Here is a 17,273-nt window from a genome sequence, read left to right on the forward strand (position 1 = left end):
ACCTGGAGAAATTCACCTTAAATGCGACCTAATTAACACAGCACCACCCCCCATGTGGTGACACATAACAATCTTAAGCTGACAGTTTTCCTGACTTAAATTACATCAATATGTCTCCTGCTCATCCGTGGACCATGCTACACTATACAATCCTCCCTTTACTATGAAGTCCCTCTATCTGCCCCACAAACATAACAATATTATTAAGGTGATTTGTTTTATATAATATTTTAGGTTTGAATTTAAATTGAAATAAATGTTCAAAGAGGTTTATAGGCGTATAAACAAAAAAAATGCCGGGTTTGACCACCATTTTCCCAGTGACTATTACACTATCCCATCCAACACATTACATTAGTTATTCGTGCCTGTTATTTATGACCCTTATAACGCCCTTAAAAGCACTAAGTTTCTTGTTTGAAATGATTTTCCATTTTGTTTGACTGTCAGGCGGGCAGACAGAGTAAAAATATTATCTCACTCCTCTGCGCGTGTGCAGTCGGGATGAATTCTCAGCCAAGGTACGTTACAAAGACAGACTTGTCATTTTATTCATGTTCCGATTCATGTTCAAAATATAACATTTCATTTAAATACGTTGTTCCTTGATCACAAACTGATGATATAATAAACTGATATGACAGAGGGACCAATAGACAGACTTGAATTGCTTGACCCCGCTTTTCACTTCGAGTGTGCGGGATAATTATATTTGAACAGTAGTTGGGAAGAAAGCACATTGAAAGTACTCTAATGCTCAATTATAGATTGCCTGTGGACTTTGTTGTCAGGTCAGGCCAGATCAGATCTGTGACTTACGACATGTACCATATGAACCTGTACTAACCTGTCTCACGGTTGGGTTGTCGGAGACTAAACCGTCTTCCCCACCAGGTTTCCTGGTGAGGAAGGTGTAGGATATGGACAACCAGCAGGATTAAAAACAAAACCTGTCAAAGGGCAGAGGAGCTCCTTGTGAGCCAACGGCCATCCATATCTAGTGTGCAACTATGTCTTTGGATATCCTCACGCAGTTGGGTTACCTTTTTCTAGGCGGTTGGTGAAATGATTTGCACTCTGGCCACCATAAAACACTGACTTCATTCCGCAAAAAATAAAAAAAGGCAAAAAAACCTGAAAACCCACTCATGGGAATACCTGCTGTGCAGCCACCCTTTGCAGGGTAGCTCACCAGATGACAGGATTGGGGAAAAACCTTCGGGAACCCATTCTTTGATGACAGGAGGAAAAGCATGGGGTAACCTTCCTGGGTCGGATTGCGGTTGCGCTAAGGTGTCGTCCACCAGACGGCAGTCTCCTCAGATTACCCTGAGTGCCCTAGGAGAGATACTCTTCTAGTTTTGGGGGATTTCAATGCATCGACAGGCACTAATATGGATGGTTATGAGGGAGCGAGGGAGCTTCATCGGTAGAGAGGCCAATGGGCCGACCATGTGCGTCGTGGTTGCAGCAGGTTAATCAGCATCTTGATGAAATGGGGATGGGCCAGGAATCTGCATGGTGGATGGTCAGACAGATGCCCCTGGAGTGGATATAGTAAAGTAGATGCAGTAACGCGCGACTCTGGTACATGCTCCCATACCTGACACGACCTGTGGACTTTGGGGTTGCTATCTCAAAATGCATTTTATGAAAAATTGAACAAGTTTTGAGGAATTGCCTTGAAATAAATTTTTCCAGTTTTGCTTTTGTGGATGATATATGCAGTGAGGTGCAAAAGTATCCAGTTGGAAGTTTATTAATTGAGACATGATAACAAAATAAATCATCATCATATGAAACCAAAAGTACTTTCAATGTATTTCCATGAACTCTCAAGGATATAACAACACTTATTATAATAGGAAAAATCAAATCTGTCTTTATGTATAAATCAGTGTGACGTCCTTTTACCTTGAGTCCTGCCGCAACTCCATTTGGGATTGATTTAAGTGATTTATGGATTGTGTTTGAGTCAATCTTTTCCCAACAGTGCTGTAATGCACCCCAGAGCATAGTCAGACTGCTCACACAAATTTCTCTCAAATTTTTTTTTATACTTCTCTCATGTGTTCACCCTTCATTACCCCACGCACGTGAAGCAAAAAGCGGGGTTCAGCAATTGGTTCATGTCTGTCCGTCTCTCCCTCCTCTACAAACGTCGAGATGAGTGAAATATATATTTGTTCCTCTGTTTGCCTGCCTGGCAGTCAAACAAAATTGAAAATCATTCCAAACAGGAAACTTACTGTTTTTAAGGATCTCACAAAGGACACAAACAACGGGCACGAATAACTAATGTAACATGTTAGATAGGGTGGTGTCATAGACACTGGGCCAATGGCATTAAATTCTGGAATTAATTTATTTATATGATCTTGTAGACCCTATAGACCGCATTAGAATCCTTAGACCCCAAAGCGAATATAGAACCCGTTAGACCCTTTAGAAACCTTCAACCCATAAGACCCCATTGCCCTAAGACCCCCAAGACCCCGATTGATCCTTTAGACTCCTTACAACTCTAAGACCCTTTTGACACTTTAGATACCTTAAGACTATTTCACCCTTTAGATGTTTTAGACCCTTGAGACTCCAAGAATCTTCAGACCCCACAGACCTTCTTGACATTTACACCCTTTAAGTCCCTAGATGTCCTTAAAACTGCTTCGACCTTAACACCATTTAGACCCCTTACACCCTTCAGAGATGTTAGTCAGCTTGGACCCTTGACCATTTAGAACTTTAGACCACTTGGACCTTTTTACACAATTTGGAGACACTTTTTATATATCCCTTTAGGGTTGAGTCGCCTTCATACTCCTTAGATAAGTATACCATAGGAGCAGCGATGGGTGCACAATTTTCCCTCATAAATGTATTTGTTTTCCCGTTCATTTATAATTGTATTACAACGCTACCTGTGGTGAATAATAGTGGTCATGAAAGGGTAAAGGGAGAGGAGTGGGGAGTGAGAGGAGTGAGGGGAGAGAGAGGGGGGAGAGAGAGATAGGAGGAGGGGGAGAGTGAGGAGGGGTGGTGGAACAAGAAGGGGTGAGGGAACAGAAGGCAGCGTGAGGAGAAGGGAAGGCAGCATATCGGGGCATTACCGGGGTGAAAGTGCTTTCAATCATCGATTACACGAAAGCGTATTTGTTGCTGTTGCAGACTTTGGTTTCTTTAATCCGCATTCTCAACTGTCACTAATAGGTATTCTCTCTGGTGTTTGGTTTTCAAATGTTTTAGCATATTGGACGTATTAGTAATGAGAAAGGTCCATTGAACAAAGTGAGCATGCAACTTTCGGACTTGTCTTCTTTAACATTCCCAAAATAGTTTCAAACTGCATTTCTGGATGTTTTGAACGACGTGTCAATACTTTATGAGTCAATGTATTGGCGACCCTTCGGTCAGCAAAGCAATCAGAACGTTTTATCAGCCAACTCTAAATGCCTGGCTATTCATTTAAAAGGAACACGCACTTCTGGCGTGTTTAGTTTGCAAGTGACTTGCTTTTGCTGCTATATTGCAAATGGGACATCCCTGGGGCATTTTCCTTTTCAATTAATACATAACCAGGCCATGTGTGACAGAAACATGCCCAACAGGGCCAAAAACATTTCCCCCCCAAAAAAACCCGCTTCTTTCTATGAAGTAGGAATTACTCAGAACCGATGTCCATTCCGGTTCACGTATCGATTCCTTTTGATTCCATGGTTGGAATTGAGTACTTTGGAATCGATCCGACCAGCACTATTAAGCACTCAAGCCTGCACTCCAATGAAATGGTAGATAGGGAACTGCTGGTTGGGTCACACTCAACCCCATCTGGAGACGTCCGGAGTATCAAACAATGTGCGAATTGGACACATGAACACTTTTTTTTTTAGCAGTCGGAACTTCTGTTAAATTCAATTCCGCAGGGTTAATTTTGAAATTCGGATCAGGCTAAGAGATTAAAGTGCTGACCGTATTTCAGCTGTAATGCTTATAAACATCCAGAGAGATTGATATTTATGGGGGTGGAGGTGGGAGGGAGTTTGGTAGGAGGTGGAGGGGGTGGTTGGAGGAGGTGGGAAGCATCAAATGAGGGGCAGGGAAGACAGACGTATGGAGGAGCATTAATTACAATTCTTACTGTCTCATCAAAATGATTATGCATAGAATAACAGTGAATAAGGAAACAAAATAATGTCTGAAATCCATTTTCAACCAGTCAAACTATAAACACCACCCAGACACGGCAGGAGACAACCGCCGCCCGGCCATGTCGGAGATAATTTCCGCTCAGCCACGTCAATAGACAACCACCACCCGGACACGTCCATAGACAACCACCACTCGGACACGTCCACAGACAACAACCACCTGGACACATCCAGGTCAGGTCAGGTATGGGAGCATGCGCCGGAGCAGTGCGTCGCTGCGTACACTTTCCACTGGTACTTCAGGGGCCTCCATCTGGCCATCCCTCAGGCAGATACCCAGATACCTGGCACATTCCATTCTCCTTGATGCTGATCAACCTGCCAAGTCGGCACATTGGCCTCCTCCACGCACGAGGCTCCCTCACTGATATATATATATATATATATATATATATATATATATATATATATATATATATATATATATATATATATATATATATATATATATATATATATATATATATATATATATATATATATATATATATATATAACCGGGCGTAGTGGCGTGCGCCTGTAATCCGGCTACTCGGAGGCTTGGGTTGGTGGATCGCTTGAGGACGGGAGCTCTGCACTGGGCCGGGCTATGAGAGGGTGTAAGGCAGCCCGGAATCATGGCGAAACCCAATCCATATCCCTGTGTCGTAAGAGGTGACCAGGGTTGTGTCAAGAAGGGCATCCGGCGTAAAACCTGTGCCAAATCAGTATGCGGATCATAACGGATGATCCGCTGTGGCGACCCCTAACGGGAGCAGCCGAAAGACGAACAACAATATATATATATATATATATATATATATATATATATATATATATATATATATATATATATATATATATATATATATATATATATATATATATATATATATATATATATATATATATATATATATATATATATATTGTTGCGGATTCGCGCCCGCCGGCGTGCGAACGGCCACGTAACTCGAATCGCGGCACGTCGCCCACCGGACGGACAATCCAGTCGTGACCCTCTCGGACTAACGCCGGGAACCAGTCACGGGTGGACCTTTCGGTCTCACCGCGATCGAGCCAATCGGCCCCCGCGTGGGATAGGGTTGCTCGCCAAATTCGACCTACCTAAGTACCCACACGGAGGGTAGACCGGGCGATCGCACCTCGCCGCAGGTCGACTTCGGACACGGGCCACTTAAGCGACCCATTCCGTACTATCGGGATAACCGAGCGGTGTTATTCGTCGGCCTCGACGGTTCGATTAATTATCGGGCGTCTTAGCCCACGACCAACCCTTTACGTGAAGCAAGATGGGGATTCAATGAAAGAAATGACGAAGCGAAGCGGGAAAACAGTTCAATAATAAGCACATTTATTTCGCGATGAACGGAAAGCACACATATACAATTCCACCAAAAGCACATGGAAAAGAAGAAGACAAAAAGCAAATGTGACAATGCAGATCTAATACCGACTACGCGAGCACTCGGCAACACTTATACAATTTTACTTCACAGACGGCGCCGACAACACACATTCCCAAAGCAAAAGAAAAGAGAACCACCCTCCAGGATGAGGGGGTAGGCGGGCCTGGGGCCGAGACCGTGTCGGGCCTACCCGTCTGATGATGAGACGCGGAGCGGCGGTGGTGCCTCAACTCCGCGGGCCTCGCGGACAGTGTCTGGTAGGGGGTGGGAAGGGGGCCCCCTTTTGTCGCACTATCTCAGCGCGGGGGGAAACAGGAGGGGGTTGCTGATGCTCGGGGAAAGGAGGATTTCACAAAATCGCGGGTCCCGCGACGAGCGTCTCCACCACGACCTCGGTCGCGCCGCCGGCCTTTCTCTCCGCAGTTCCCCGAATCCGACGCGAGCACCCCCTCGTTCGCCTTCGCCGCCGCCGCCTCTCCACAGCTCCGTCCTCTTCACTCCGACTCCGCGAACTCCCAACTGCACTCTGCCACTTCAACTCAACTCTTCCTCCACTTCCAACTCAACTCTTCCTCCTGCGAACTGAACTGCCTCGACTGACGAACGCGGCCCCTTATATCCCCCGTGGCCTCGCTCCTTCATCTTTGACCCTCTGCCTCCGACCTTTCACCTCTCTTGCTGGCTCCCCATTGGCCCGAGGAAAAGTGGGCGTGAATGCTTTTTGATCCATGAATTTGCATATAGCGACCGCCCTCCAACGCCCTGGAGGCGGGGCCAAATCGCCCCTCGCTCACCGATTGGATGGAACAAAAGTGGGCGTGAGTCGTTTTTGATCCGTTTTTCTGCGGAAAGTCCGCGATGCTTTTGAACACGCTGCTCGGTGCGCGCTCTACACGAGTCCAGCATCGGTGCCCACGAGTGGCGCGAGATGACGGTGATGCGATGGTGGCGAGTTGTGACGGTAAAGGTCGTGGCGGTTGTGGTGAAGCGGCGTTGTGGTTGGTGGTTGTTGTTGTGATGGCTGTTGAGACGTGGTTGGTGGTGGGAATAATGGCGGTTGGTCCAAAATAAAGATAGTAAAAGAAAAACGGCTATCCTGAAGAGTCGCAGCCTTCATGAATGACATTTATTCCCTCCAGACAACGGGTTTGGGCCTAACTACACATATACTTACCGAGATATCTCACCTAAGGGACCTGAATGGTGGTTTGCGAATTTGGTCAACCACAACAATATATATATATATATATATATATATATATATATATATATATATATATATATATATATATATTTGATTTTGCTGATGAGTATTTGGAACTTTTCCTCTGATCAGAATAGATTGCAAATGAGGATTGACAGTTGCATTCCAATTTCTTCCGAGGGTGCAACAAATTTGCAATTCGGATTGGCTACTGGTGCGGCTTAGTGCTGCAGTGGGGAAAGCCTTGTTGCACTGCCGTCACTGGTGTGGGTTCGATTCCCACGACTGTTGAGACAGCTGGGCCAATTGCTGCCACTGGCTCTAATTGTTTGTAGGAATGCCACATTGGTGTCCCAACGCCCGACACAAGGTAACTATCACAGTGTACTGAAATGAAGAAAAACTCTCCTTTAAAGGTATCATTGCATCTTTCACTCCAATGAGCAAATTATAGCATTCAAGACAGCAGACTTAGCATTACCCTCAATTTAGAAATTGAAGGATAGCTTTCTGTAAGGTGCAATACACCATGCCTGACACAAAACAGAAGCTTTTGTTGAATTTGAACCTACTGGGAATGAAACATGCTAAAGACAAGCAGGCCACCAATTGAGCTATCCTGCCACCCATCAGTGAAATGATAGCCCAGGGAATGAGAGAACGGTGACCACTGCACCAGTAAACGAGATTAGCGACAAAATATATTGGAACTGAACGACACTCATAAAGCCCAGGAGATCATCAAATTCAGGAACCTCATGCTTCATTGAGGTGTTCCACCTTTTAACTTGACAATGCCTCCCCATTATGTGCAGCGATAACGTCTCTCAGTGTCATTGGCAATGTTATATATTGTATGCTATGGAACTGAAGGAAAACCCTGAAGTAAAGTGTGCAGGAACTCTCGCAAAAGAGTAGAGAGAAGAGACTTTAACCAAAAAAACAAGTCATTGATTCCAAAAGAATCACGGAAAGAAAAATGAGAGGAAGAGAGAGAGAGAGAGAGAGAGACAGAGACAGAAACAACACCAGAATTGTCAACCAGAGGCCACATGTGGAGAGGTAATAATTGGGAAAGCAAACAAAGATATAAAGCAGTAAACTGGGTAAACAACAAATAGGCCACCACATACCTGAATGGATGCAATGCAGAGTCCAAAAATTCCAACAACGAGCAAGTACTGTTCCAGCACATCCATGACCTTCATATAACAACCCTGAGGAAAGGCAAGAGCACATACACTTTAACTTAATCCTGATTAAAAAAGACAATTGTTCGTTGCTTGTTTCCTCTTACGTTATCCACTCATCGTAATCATCTTTGACTTTTATGTTACTCTTCTTCATTGTCAACCTGAAACAGGAAACTACATGGAAACTTTCATTTGGATACTGCGCTGCTTGGCTTCCCAGTCTGTGCATTTGCAGAGTGGAAACACACAGATTAACAGCACTTTTAAGAGACCAACCCATACACCTATAAAGGACTTAATATGTCATGTGACAACAAGGTCATCCATATATTTCACTTATGCAAGAGAGGAATGGGGTGGAGGGGTTCAGGGATATATATATATATATATATATATATATATATATATATATATATATATATATATATATATATATATGTATATATATATATATATATATGTATATATTTATAAATATGTATGTATGTATGTATGTATGTATGTGTGTGTGTGTGTGTGTGTATATATATATATATATATATATATATATATATATATATATATATATATATATATATATATATATATATATATATATATATATATATATATATATATATATATATATATATATATATATATATATATATATATATATATATATATATATATATATATATATATATATATATATATATATATATATATATATATATATATATATATATATATAACAGCCTGGTGTTGGCGCAGTGGTTAGGGCAGCGGCTTGGGATCCAAAAGGTCCTGAGTTCAAGCCCCGTTGGGCCACTGAATTAATACACCGGGGGGTTGACTCAGCCTGTCATCCTTCCGAGGTTGGCAAAGTGAGTAGCAGTGTACTGGGCCGGTGTATACCCTGGTTAAAATTGGTGTACCATATCCCTGTATCGTAAGAGGCGACCAGGGTTGCATCAGGAAGGGCATCCGGTGTAAAACATGTGCCAAATCACTATGCGGATCATACAGATGATCCGCTGTGGCGACCCCTAATGGGAGCAGCCGAAAGAAGAAGAAGAAGATATATATATATATATATATATATACATATATATTCACACATACATACATATATAAATATATATATACATATATTTTTATTTATTTATTTATTTATTTTTTCATATATATATATGTGAAAAAATTTCAGGCCCAGAGCAGGTATCAAACCCAGGTTCTCTGGCAAACCATACCAATCATACCAGGGCGCTGGCATCTGAGCTATCTGGGTGATCCACTGGCTGTGCACACAATTCCTCACATATGGAAATGCCACTCTCTTTCCCTTGCTGCTTTCAGGGCACTCGCTGCCAACCATAGGATCAGATCACAAAATAAAGTTAGATGCAAGTGTGCGCCATGGTGTACTGTGCTTCTGCCAAGTTTGAACAAAATCGGACCATGCATGTCAGAGAAAGGGTTGAGGACACGTTTACTGTAAGTAACAAAATGGCCACCAGTTGGCCATCTTTGATTTGATCTTGAAAAATATTGATATGCATATGTAAGCTATCATTCCTTCCATGTTTGCCATATTTGAATGATAATGGTAAATGCATGTCCGAGAAATGGTTGAGGACATGTTTAATGCGGAGTTTTTTCAACTAAAATTACTGCCAGTCGGCCATCTTAGATCTGATCTTGAAAATAAAAACGTGCTTATGTAAGCCGTCATTCTTTATCTGTGTGCTAAGTTTGAATAACATCAGTTCATGCATGTCTGAGAGATGGTTGAGAATGTGTTCGACACCAGGTTGTTGTTTTTTTAATTAAAATGGCTGCCAGTCGGCTATCTTGGATCCGATGTCGAAACAAAATTATGTGCATATGTATACCACCATGTGTTGGCTTTATTCCGAGTACGAATAACATTGGTTCATACATATCCGAGATATGGTTGCGGATGCACACACGCACGCACGCACGTATGGACATGAAAATCGAGACCACATCATTATCCATACTACGTCTCTCATCCATACTATGTCTCTCCGAAAGGACCATTTGGAAACCCCCCAATTACTTTCTTAACAATCCTCTAGAAGAAGTCCTTTCATTCAAGCTTCTGGGACTCACGATCTGCCAAATTTCCAACCTGGCCTTCAAAGCCAGTCGTTGACTGGGAATCCTCCATCGTGCAAAGTCCTTCCTCAGCCCACCTGAGCTCCTGACCACATACAAAGCTTTCGTCCGCAGCCTAATAGAGTATTGCTCTCCTCTCTGGGCTGGTGCTCCTGCCTCCCACCTTTCTTGGCTTCACGCTGTGCAAACCAAGGCATTTCGGATCATTGGTATCTCCTGCGGTGAGGCTGGGTCTTTGGGCCTCTCACTCTCTCACCACAGGCAGGTCGTTGGTCTTTCTGTCTTCTACCATCTCCTCTCCGGTTTTGCCCCCCCCCCCCACTGCTCTGTCTGCGATATGTCCCCACCATAATTCAGCAGGGCGCTCAAGGTCCACCAGGAACCTCCTTCTGATAAAACTACCAAAATCACGAATCACTGCTCACCTTCACTCTTGCATTCCTCTTTTTTCTCCGCCTTTGGAATAAACTCCCACTCTCTCTTCAATCCCATTCTTCCCTCCAGGCCTTCAAAACAGCTGTTCACCACCACCTCTTCTCTTCCCCCATCTAAAACCTCGATCTTTTCTACCCCCTTTAATCCACCCCAAACCCACCTCCTTCAAATTCCGTTATTTCCTTCCTGAAAGTCCCTGTAATGTCCATCTTGTATACCCCATGTTCCCTGCCCCATCCCTCTCACTTCCACAGATCTCCTAATGTCTCTGTTCCCCACTGTTTTGTCCTTCCCTCTTCCACCCCTCTTGTCTCATGCCCCCCTTGCTGTGTGTTGTGTGTTCGCTCTCATATGAGCCTTGACAATGTATAAAAATAATAATAATAATAATAATAATAATCATAATAATAATAAGCCCCCGTTTCAGACTAAGTCCAATGGAGGCTAATAATACATAAATCTATACTGGATTGGTTTGGACATGTTGAAATAATGGAAGAGGAAGGACAAGTAAAAAGAACATAAACATTCAAAGACCAGTGGGTATAGACCAAGAACAAGATGGAAGAAAACAGTAGAGATGGATCCAATGGAAGCCAGAATTATTATGGAAGAAGCACATCTTGTTCAAGATATAGGAAATGGTGGAGAGCGCTGGTTCGAGCCCTGTGGTGCATAACAGCGGGAAGATAAAGATATAAAGATGAAAATAGAGATAATAATGTTCTTCACTTGATATCGAAATATGTACACAGATCTACTTTGGAGCAAGAATTCATTCCTGCCGATGTAACATGTACATGGAATGCAGTGGCATCCTATACGTCATAATTAAATACACCAAAATAAAGCCCCGAACCGGAGAACATCTTAATCCCAACGAAATTACAGCTCACCTGGTAATTACAAACACAAAAGTAATTCCTTCGGATAAAATTTGTAATTGTGTGCTATGTGGACCACATGGACCAACAAAATGAGAAATCCTCTTTAACAATGGCTGACGTGATGGGACAGGTGTATCCCCAACCGAACTGCGCATCCAAGCCTTGCAGATCGCAGGTACGACGTGTCTCCATTAACGGAGCTCCTCGTTTTTAAAATGCACGGCGGTTCCTGGACCGAATCGGATTGAATTAACATCAATGATTCATCCAATTAATTTGTACAGGAACTTTGGAGAAAATCATGAGATAGGTTATCAGTGAATATGCCAGAGCGTGTACGGACTGCTGTTTCTTAATTCATAACGTCCGCAAAATAAATAAATAAATTCCCCACTTTTGGAAATGCTTGCATGTTTCAGTTCAACGATCAGTTCTGTTTCGATTCCTGGTTTAGTCAAATCTGACGAACAATTTCATTCTCATGGTGCAAACTACAAGGTGGTGTTGTGTACACCTGTCCCATTGACTTCCGAAGGAGACCGAAAGCAGGCAGTCTCCTCTGCGTTTAGGTTGTTAAATATCCTGTAGTATCTGATGAAAAGAATAGACCATTGTGTACCGGTGCCCTGTTTAAATTCCATGCATATGTAGACGTTTTGAAACAAAACGTCTGAAATTAGATGTGTTGCATGTGGGGAATGTTTATGAAGAATATGTTGTTTGTTGGCTGCAATCTCTGGAAATATCAGGTCATTTCCAAGGTCTAAATGCCCATCTTCATGTTTTAATCTTTATTTCAAGAACCAAGTTGTGATGTTTCCATCTTAAAGCATTGGGCAGATTCAGATGTTCTTTCTCATAGCATCTTCAACCCTCATGATCTGTTTTTGTGTTTTCACCTGTTAATTCTTTCAAATACTCGATAATCATTCCATTCATTCTCACTGGGCTCGCAGGATGACCTGGAGGTACACACTCGCCTCTAAGCTGTCCAGCTTGGATTTGAATCCCGACCCATTTATAAACGGTTATCCCCGTGTTTCACAGGTGGGTTGATTTGGGAGTCCCATCTGCTGGCATTATTTTATGGATGTTAAAGATTCCACAATATCCATCACAAAGAGTAAGTGAGCTATCGCCAGCATGCTGTCCAAATTCCAAATTCCTGCCCTAACTCACTGTGTCAGAATGGCGACTTGTCCAGGATCGTCAACCTGGTGAATGAACTGCATCAGCAACACCGACACTCTGGTTAAAGCATAGTGCATGATCTGATCGTTCCCATTGTTATCCTGTGCATGTAGCGCAAAGTGAATTAAGCAGTTAGTTCACTAGCTCTGTCTGTCTATCAGTCTATGATTGAGGAATTACTTAATTTCATTCAAATTTTCTATTTTGAACAATGTAGAACACAAATCGGAATATGAATTGGAACACATATCTGCAGTTTAACAGTACTTTGGCTCTGATTTCGGCAAATTGCATGAAATCTCGCCCTGAGTGGACATGCACACAAAGGAGTAAAGTAATTGTTTCAGTCTGTCGGTCTGACAGTCTAACAAAATAGATCAAACAGGAAACTTACTGCTTTTAGGGATGTCATAAAGGACACAAACACCAGGCATGAATAGCAAGTTTAACATTTTAAATAAGGTGGTGCAAAAGACAGTGCATCAACGGCAGTAAACTTACGATTCAATGGGTTGTTTTTTTTCCTCCACCCTTTACAACTTTTTATTTAATTTCAATTGAAGTTTGGTTTTTTGGAACACCGTAGGACACAAATCAACTTGTTTGCACTTCCAAAAACCCTCCTTTTAAAAGTACCTCGACAAAATTTTATGCTGTCTTGACCAATCAAATTTGTCACTCGTGCTCTCATGGCAGGGTACTTTTGAGATTTTTTTCTTCTTCCAATAAACTGTTTCCAACGAAGTCCCATATTCAAGTTCCAATAAACTCCCACGCCTTATTTCTCAAGATAGGGCAAAGTAAGGTGTTCCATGATCTCTAGTTACTCATGGTATGAGGTCAATTTTCTTCAATCTTTTCACCTCGTTTCTTTGATTCCTGTGTATTTGATCATTTTAGTTCTTTTTACTTCATCTTGGGAGCAGACATTTCAGTTATCAATAATATGTTCTCTCTTTTATGTCAGATCACTAAATCTGGTCCAAATGTCCTGTTTCAAATGCCGCAAGATTAAAGTGTGACGTGATATGTTATTTTTACATCTTTTTCTAGCAAGTGTTTGCATGGGTTGGCAGGATAGCTGACAGGTATTCAAATATCGATCTGCAAAAAACTGCCTCACTGGTGTATGGGCATGCACTGCGAGGCATTAATGTGTGTTCTGTCCCTCCAATGACCACTAAGCTGAAGGACCCATATGCTAGCAGTGGTTGTTGGTGGACATGAAAGATCCCTTGGTTCGTGAAGTGTTGGAGAGTTATCAACAGCACCCTGAGCTATTTATAAATTCCTGCCGTCACTAACTATGAGGAAGGCAACTGCAAGCCATCCACATAACAAGCCACCCAGTATAACTAAACCACCCACTCACCCAGTTTAACCAGGCCTTCCGCTCACCCAGTTTAACCAGGCTGTCCACTCAACCAGTATAGCAAGCCATCCACTCACCCAGTATAACTAAACCACCCACTCACCCAGTATAATGAAACAACACACTCACCCAGTTTAACCAAGCCACCCACCCACCCAGTGTTACGAAGCTACCCACTCACCCAGTATAACCAAGACACCCACTCACACAGTATAACCAAGCCACCCACCCACCCAGTGTTACCAAGCCACCCACTCACCCAGGATAACTAACAAAATATTAATATAAATATACTACCAGTTGCTGCATTATATTAAGAGTCAATCATTTATGCAAACAAAGTCGAGGTACTTTTTTGTTGCTGCAAGTGAAGAGGGGTTTTTAGATTTACACCATTTTGTGTGATCTGCTTTCATGACAAAATATTCATGTAAATATACTAATACTTGCTGTAATATATTTGTAGTCGGTAGTTGTTGAAAACGAAGATGTTTGTAGACAGCACACATGGATGTGGTACAAATGAGTCTCTATGGGGTGTGGATGTGCCTGCATGCTTGGTTACGTGTGTGCTAGTTTTGCAGGTGCACTCAAATTCACACCCGGACCCATGGTGTGTGGCACTGTGGAGGAGGTTACACAGCTGTCCCGTGAACCACGTGTTTCTGCATGTGCGAAGCAGACGTGCTGCAGCGCAGAAGCCACATGGGGAATGGATGTGCTGCAGCATCGAAGCCACATAGGACATTCCACTGTGCAGTGTGGGTGTGGGGAAATCCAAGCATGTGTGCGAATGAAAGGATGAGTATATAGCTGGTGCACGTGCATGGTTAGCATGGACCATGAGGAGGTTGGAGGAATGCGTATGGGGTGGGAGGGGTATGCATGCATGAATGCTGGTCATTACCACGTAGATAGCATGAGTTATAATTTTAACTGCTCTTGCCCAGTTTTAAACAGAATACGGTGGTTAAAAAGAAAATGTTACTGTTTGGGCATGTTTTATCAACCCTGTAACACCCTGGTAGGCTTACTACCCTCCCCTTACACTTCCTTCCCTCCCCCTCCCCTCATTCTTCCTTCCCTTCCCCTCACACTGCCTTCCCCTCCCCTCACACTGCCTTCCCCTCCCATCATACTGCCTTCCCCTCCCCTCATAATGCCTCCCCTTTTTTAACCTCAGCAGTGTACAAGCGATCACATTTTCCTTTGTCCTCGTGACTGTTTACAAATAATTGGTTATTTTATTTGAACCGGGTTTACTTTACAAAGGTCACATGCTTCTCTTTGTGAGTTTCAAAGCAAAATATATTTGATAACACCTGATTTCCAAGCCGTTCACCGTATTAACGTGTTTTCTCAATTGCAGAGCCATATTTTTTACACCCGTCACACTATGTGTGTGTGTGTGTGTGTGTGTGTGTGTGTGTGTGTGTGTGTGTGTGTGTGTGTGTGTGTGTGTGTGTGTGTGTGTCCGCGCGTGCACGTGCGCGTATTCTTCATAAGGCATTACATATTCTCTCTGCTAACCCCCACCCTTCTCTGTCCTCACTTGTTGGCCCGTCCTCGCTCCTCCCCTTCCTGATACAGTGCTGCCCCTTTATCTGAACTTTTCTGGAGCATTACTTGGTTTCTCCTCAGAACACAAGGGTAGTACAGCACGCACACGAGATTTTATGAATGTGCCATATTTTATATTGTTTGACATTTTCTACAAGCTATGCAGTGTTCCTTCTTTTCTATAGTTTGCCACATGGCACATACCACATAAAGGAGCCTTTCGCTGCCTCTGGAATTTTTCCCAAGAATACCCTAACATCTTGTGACTACATCGATCCTCAACAGAAACACTCAATCGGTGGTGTGGCACAGGCAGGTTAGTCCAAGTGTCGTTTTGCTCACTTTGAATTTGTTGTGTTTTCGTTTCTCACTTTCTCACCGAGTCCCCCAATGGGATGGAACAACAAACTACAATTATCAACGTTAATTACGCTGCACCATCCAGTAAGAAAATCTGGTGGAATTAACAATCCCTCCTGTGTGATTTGTTCAAGAATTATTGTTGCATTTTGAAAGCCCATGAAAGTGGTTTGGCAGTGGTTCATAAAGTTCATCATGACGGCATGATTCGCATTTCATATACATCTTTGTATCATGGTTTTTTTTTTTTTTACAAAATATTGCTTCTTCGCCATTCTCTGTCCTTGTTTCTTTTTGTCGTAATTAACTGTATTGTTGTTATTATTTTGCTGTACACTACCATGGCTATTACAACGACAATGGTACTCAGTTGAGCACATACCTCTGCCAGGCTGAGCATCACCTTCGGTCGAACATCAGACCTGTCCAGCCGGTTCGTGAAAGACTTGCCCTAAAAACCTTCCGCAGGCCGAGCCAACAACAAGATGGGAAGAATTGGGGCCGTTAAAGAAATTTCAGCTGACAGACCTTGTGTTGCCTTGTTGCCGAATCCCATGTTGGAGTCCTCAACAGACAGGATGGAACTAAACGTCCGTCCACATCATTGTGCATGCATGGAGTGGTGCCTCATGTTGTTAACACATTAAGAAACAAATTCGATGCAATAATGTTTATTTTATTTTTTTAAATAAAAAAATGCATTGAAAGTTAATTAAGAAAGTATTTCATTACTCTTTTATTGCTGAATATTTTTCCGTTTAACATTATTTCCCCCACTTATCACTCTCAATAGTCGACTCAATAGTCTGCAAATACTTATCAAACCATAAAAGGAATATTTTTGAGCGCAAGTTTATTGAACAGCCATTTATATCCCGTTAAATGACAAACTGATTCAGTACATTGACGGTTAATTATTTTTTGTGGGATGTTTCGCTATTTGTTCTCAATAGCCAAATAAAAAGTTACTGCATTTACTCAGATTGAAGAGTAAAATAGTTGACATGGATCACACCACTCGGTCGGTATGTGAGAGGCTGCGGTCTTATTAAATAGTGGCAATACCGGAACAATCTCAGTGGATCCGAAAATGAATGATCAATGTTAAAGTAGATGTGTGTGTGTGTGTGTGTGTGTGTGTGCGTGCATGCGTGCGTGTGTGTGTGCGTGTGTGTGTGTGCTTGCTTGCAGTCACCCCTCCAATCTCTTTTGGGAATGGGTGAGGCTGACTAGATTACTTTGGGAAACCAAACATCAAAGGATGAACTGAAGTAAACATTAATTTAGATTGCAGGATTCAAACCAAAATATTCGTTTTCTATGGAGACATATT

At 42.6% G+C, this 17,273-nt stretch overlaps 1 protein-coding gene and 1 pseudogene across 6 annotated transcripts in view; one reads left to right on the forward strand and one right to left on the reverse strand.

Moving 5' to 3' along the window:
* Positions 1-17,273, reverse strand: part of LOC147025159 (tetraspanin-4-like) — a 292,907-nt gene that overhangs the window by 2,699 nt on the left and 272,935 nt on the right. For all 6 annotated transcript variants that reach the window (XM_085885833.1, XM_085885839.1, XM_085885837.1 and 3 more), the window contains one exon: positions 7,955-8,038. In XM_085885833.1, the coding sequence (XP_085741959.1) occupies positions 7,955-8,038 (84 nt within the window). The remainder of the gene's footprint in view (positions 1-7,954; positions 8,039-17,273) is intronic.
* LOC147025160 (signal recognition particle RNA) lies at positions 4,705-4,845 on the forward strand (annotated as a pseudogene).

Source organism: Eptatretus burgeri, chromosome 6 (genome assembly GCF_056783735.1).
Source record: "Eptatretus burgeri isolate ZD-2024b chromosome 6, Ebu_testis_v1, whole genome shotgun sequence".
Lineage (NCBI taxonomy): Eukaryota > Metazoa > Chordata > Myxini > Myxiniformes > Myxinidae > Eptatretus > Eptatretus burgeri.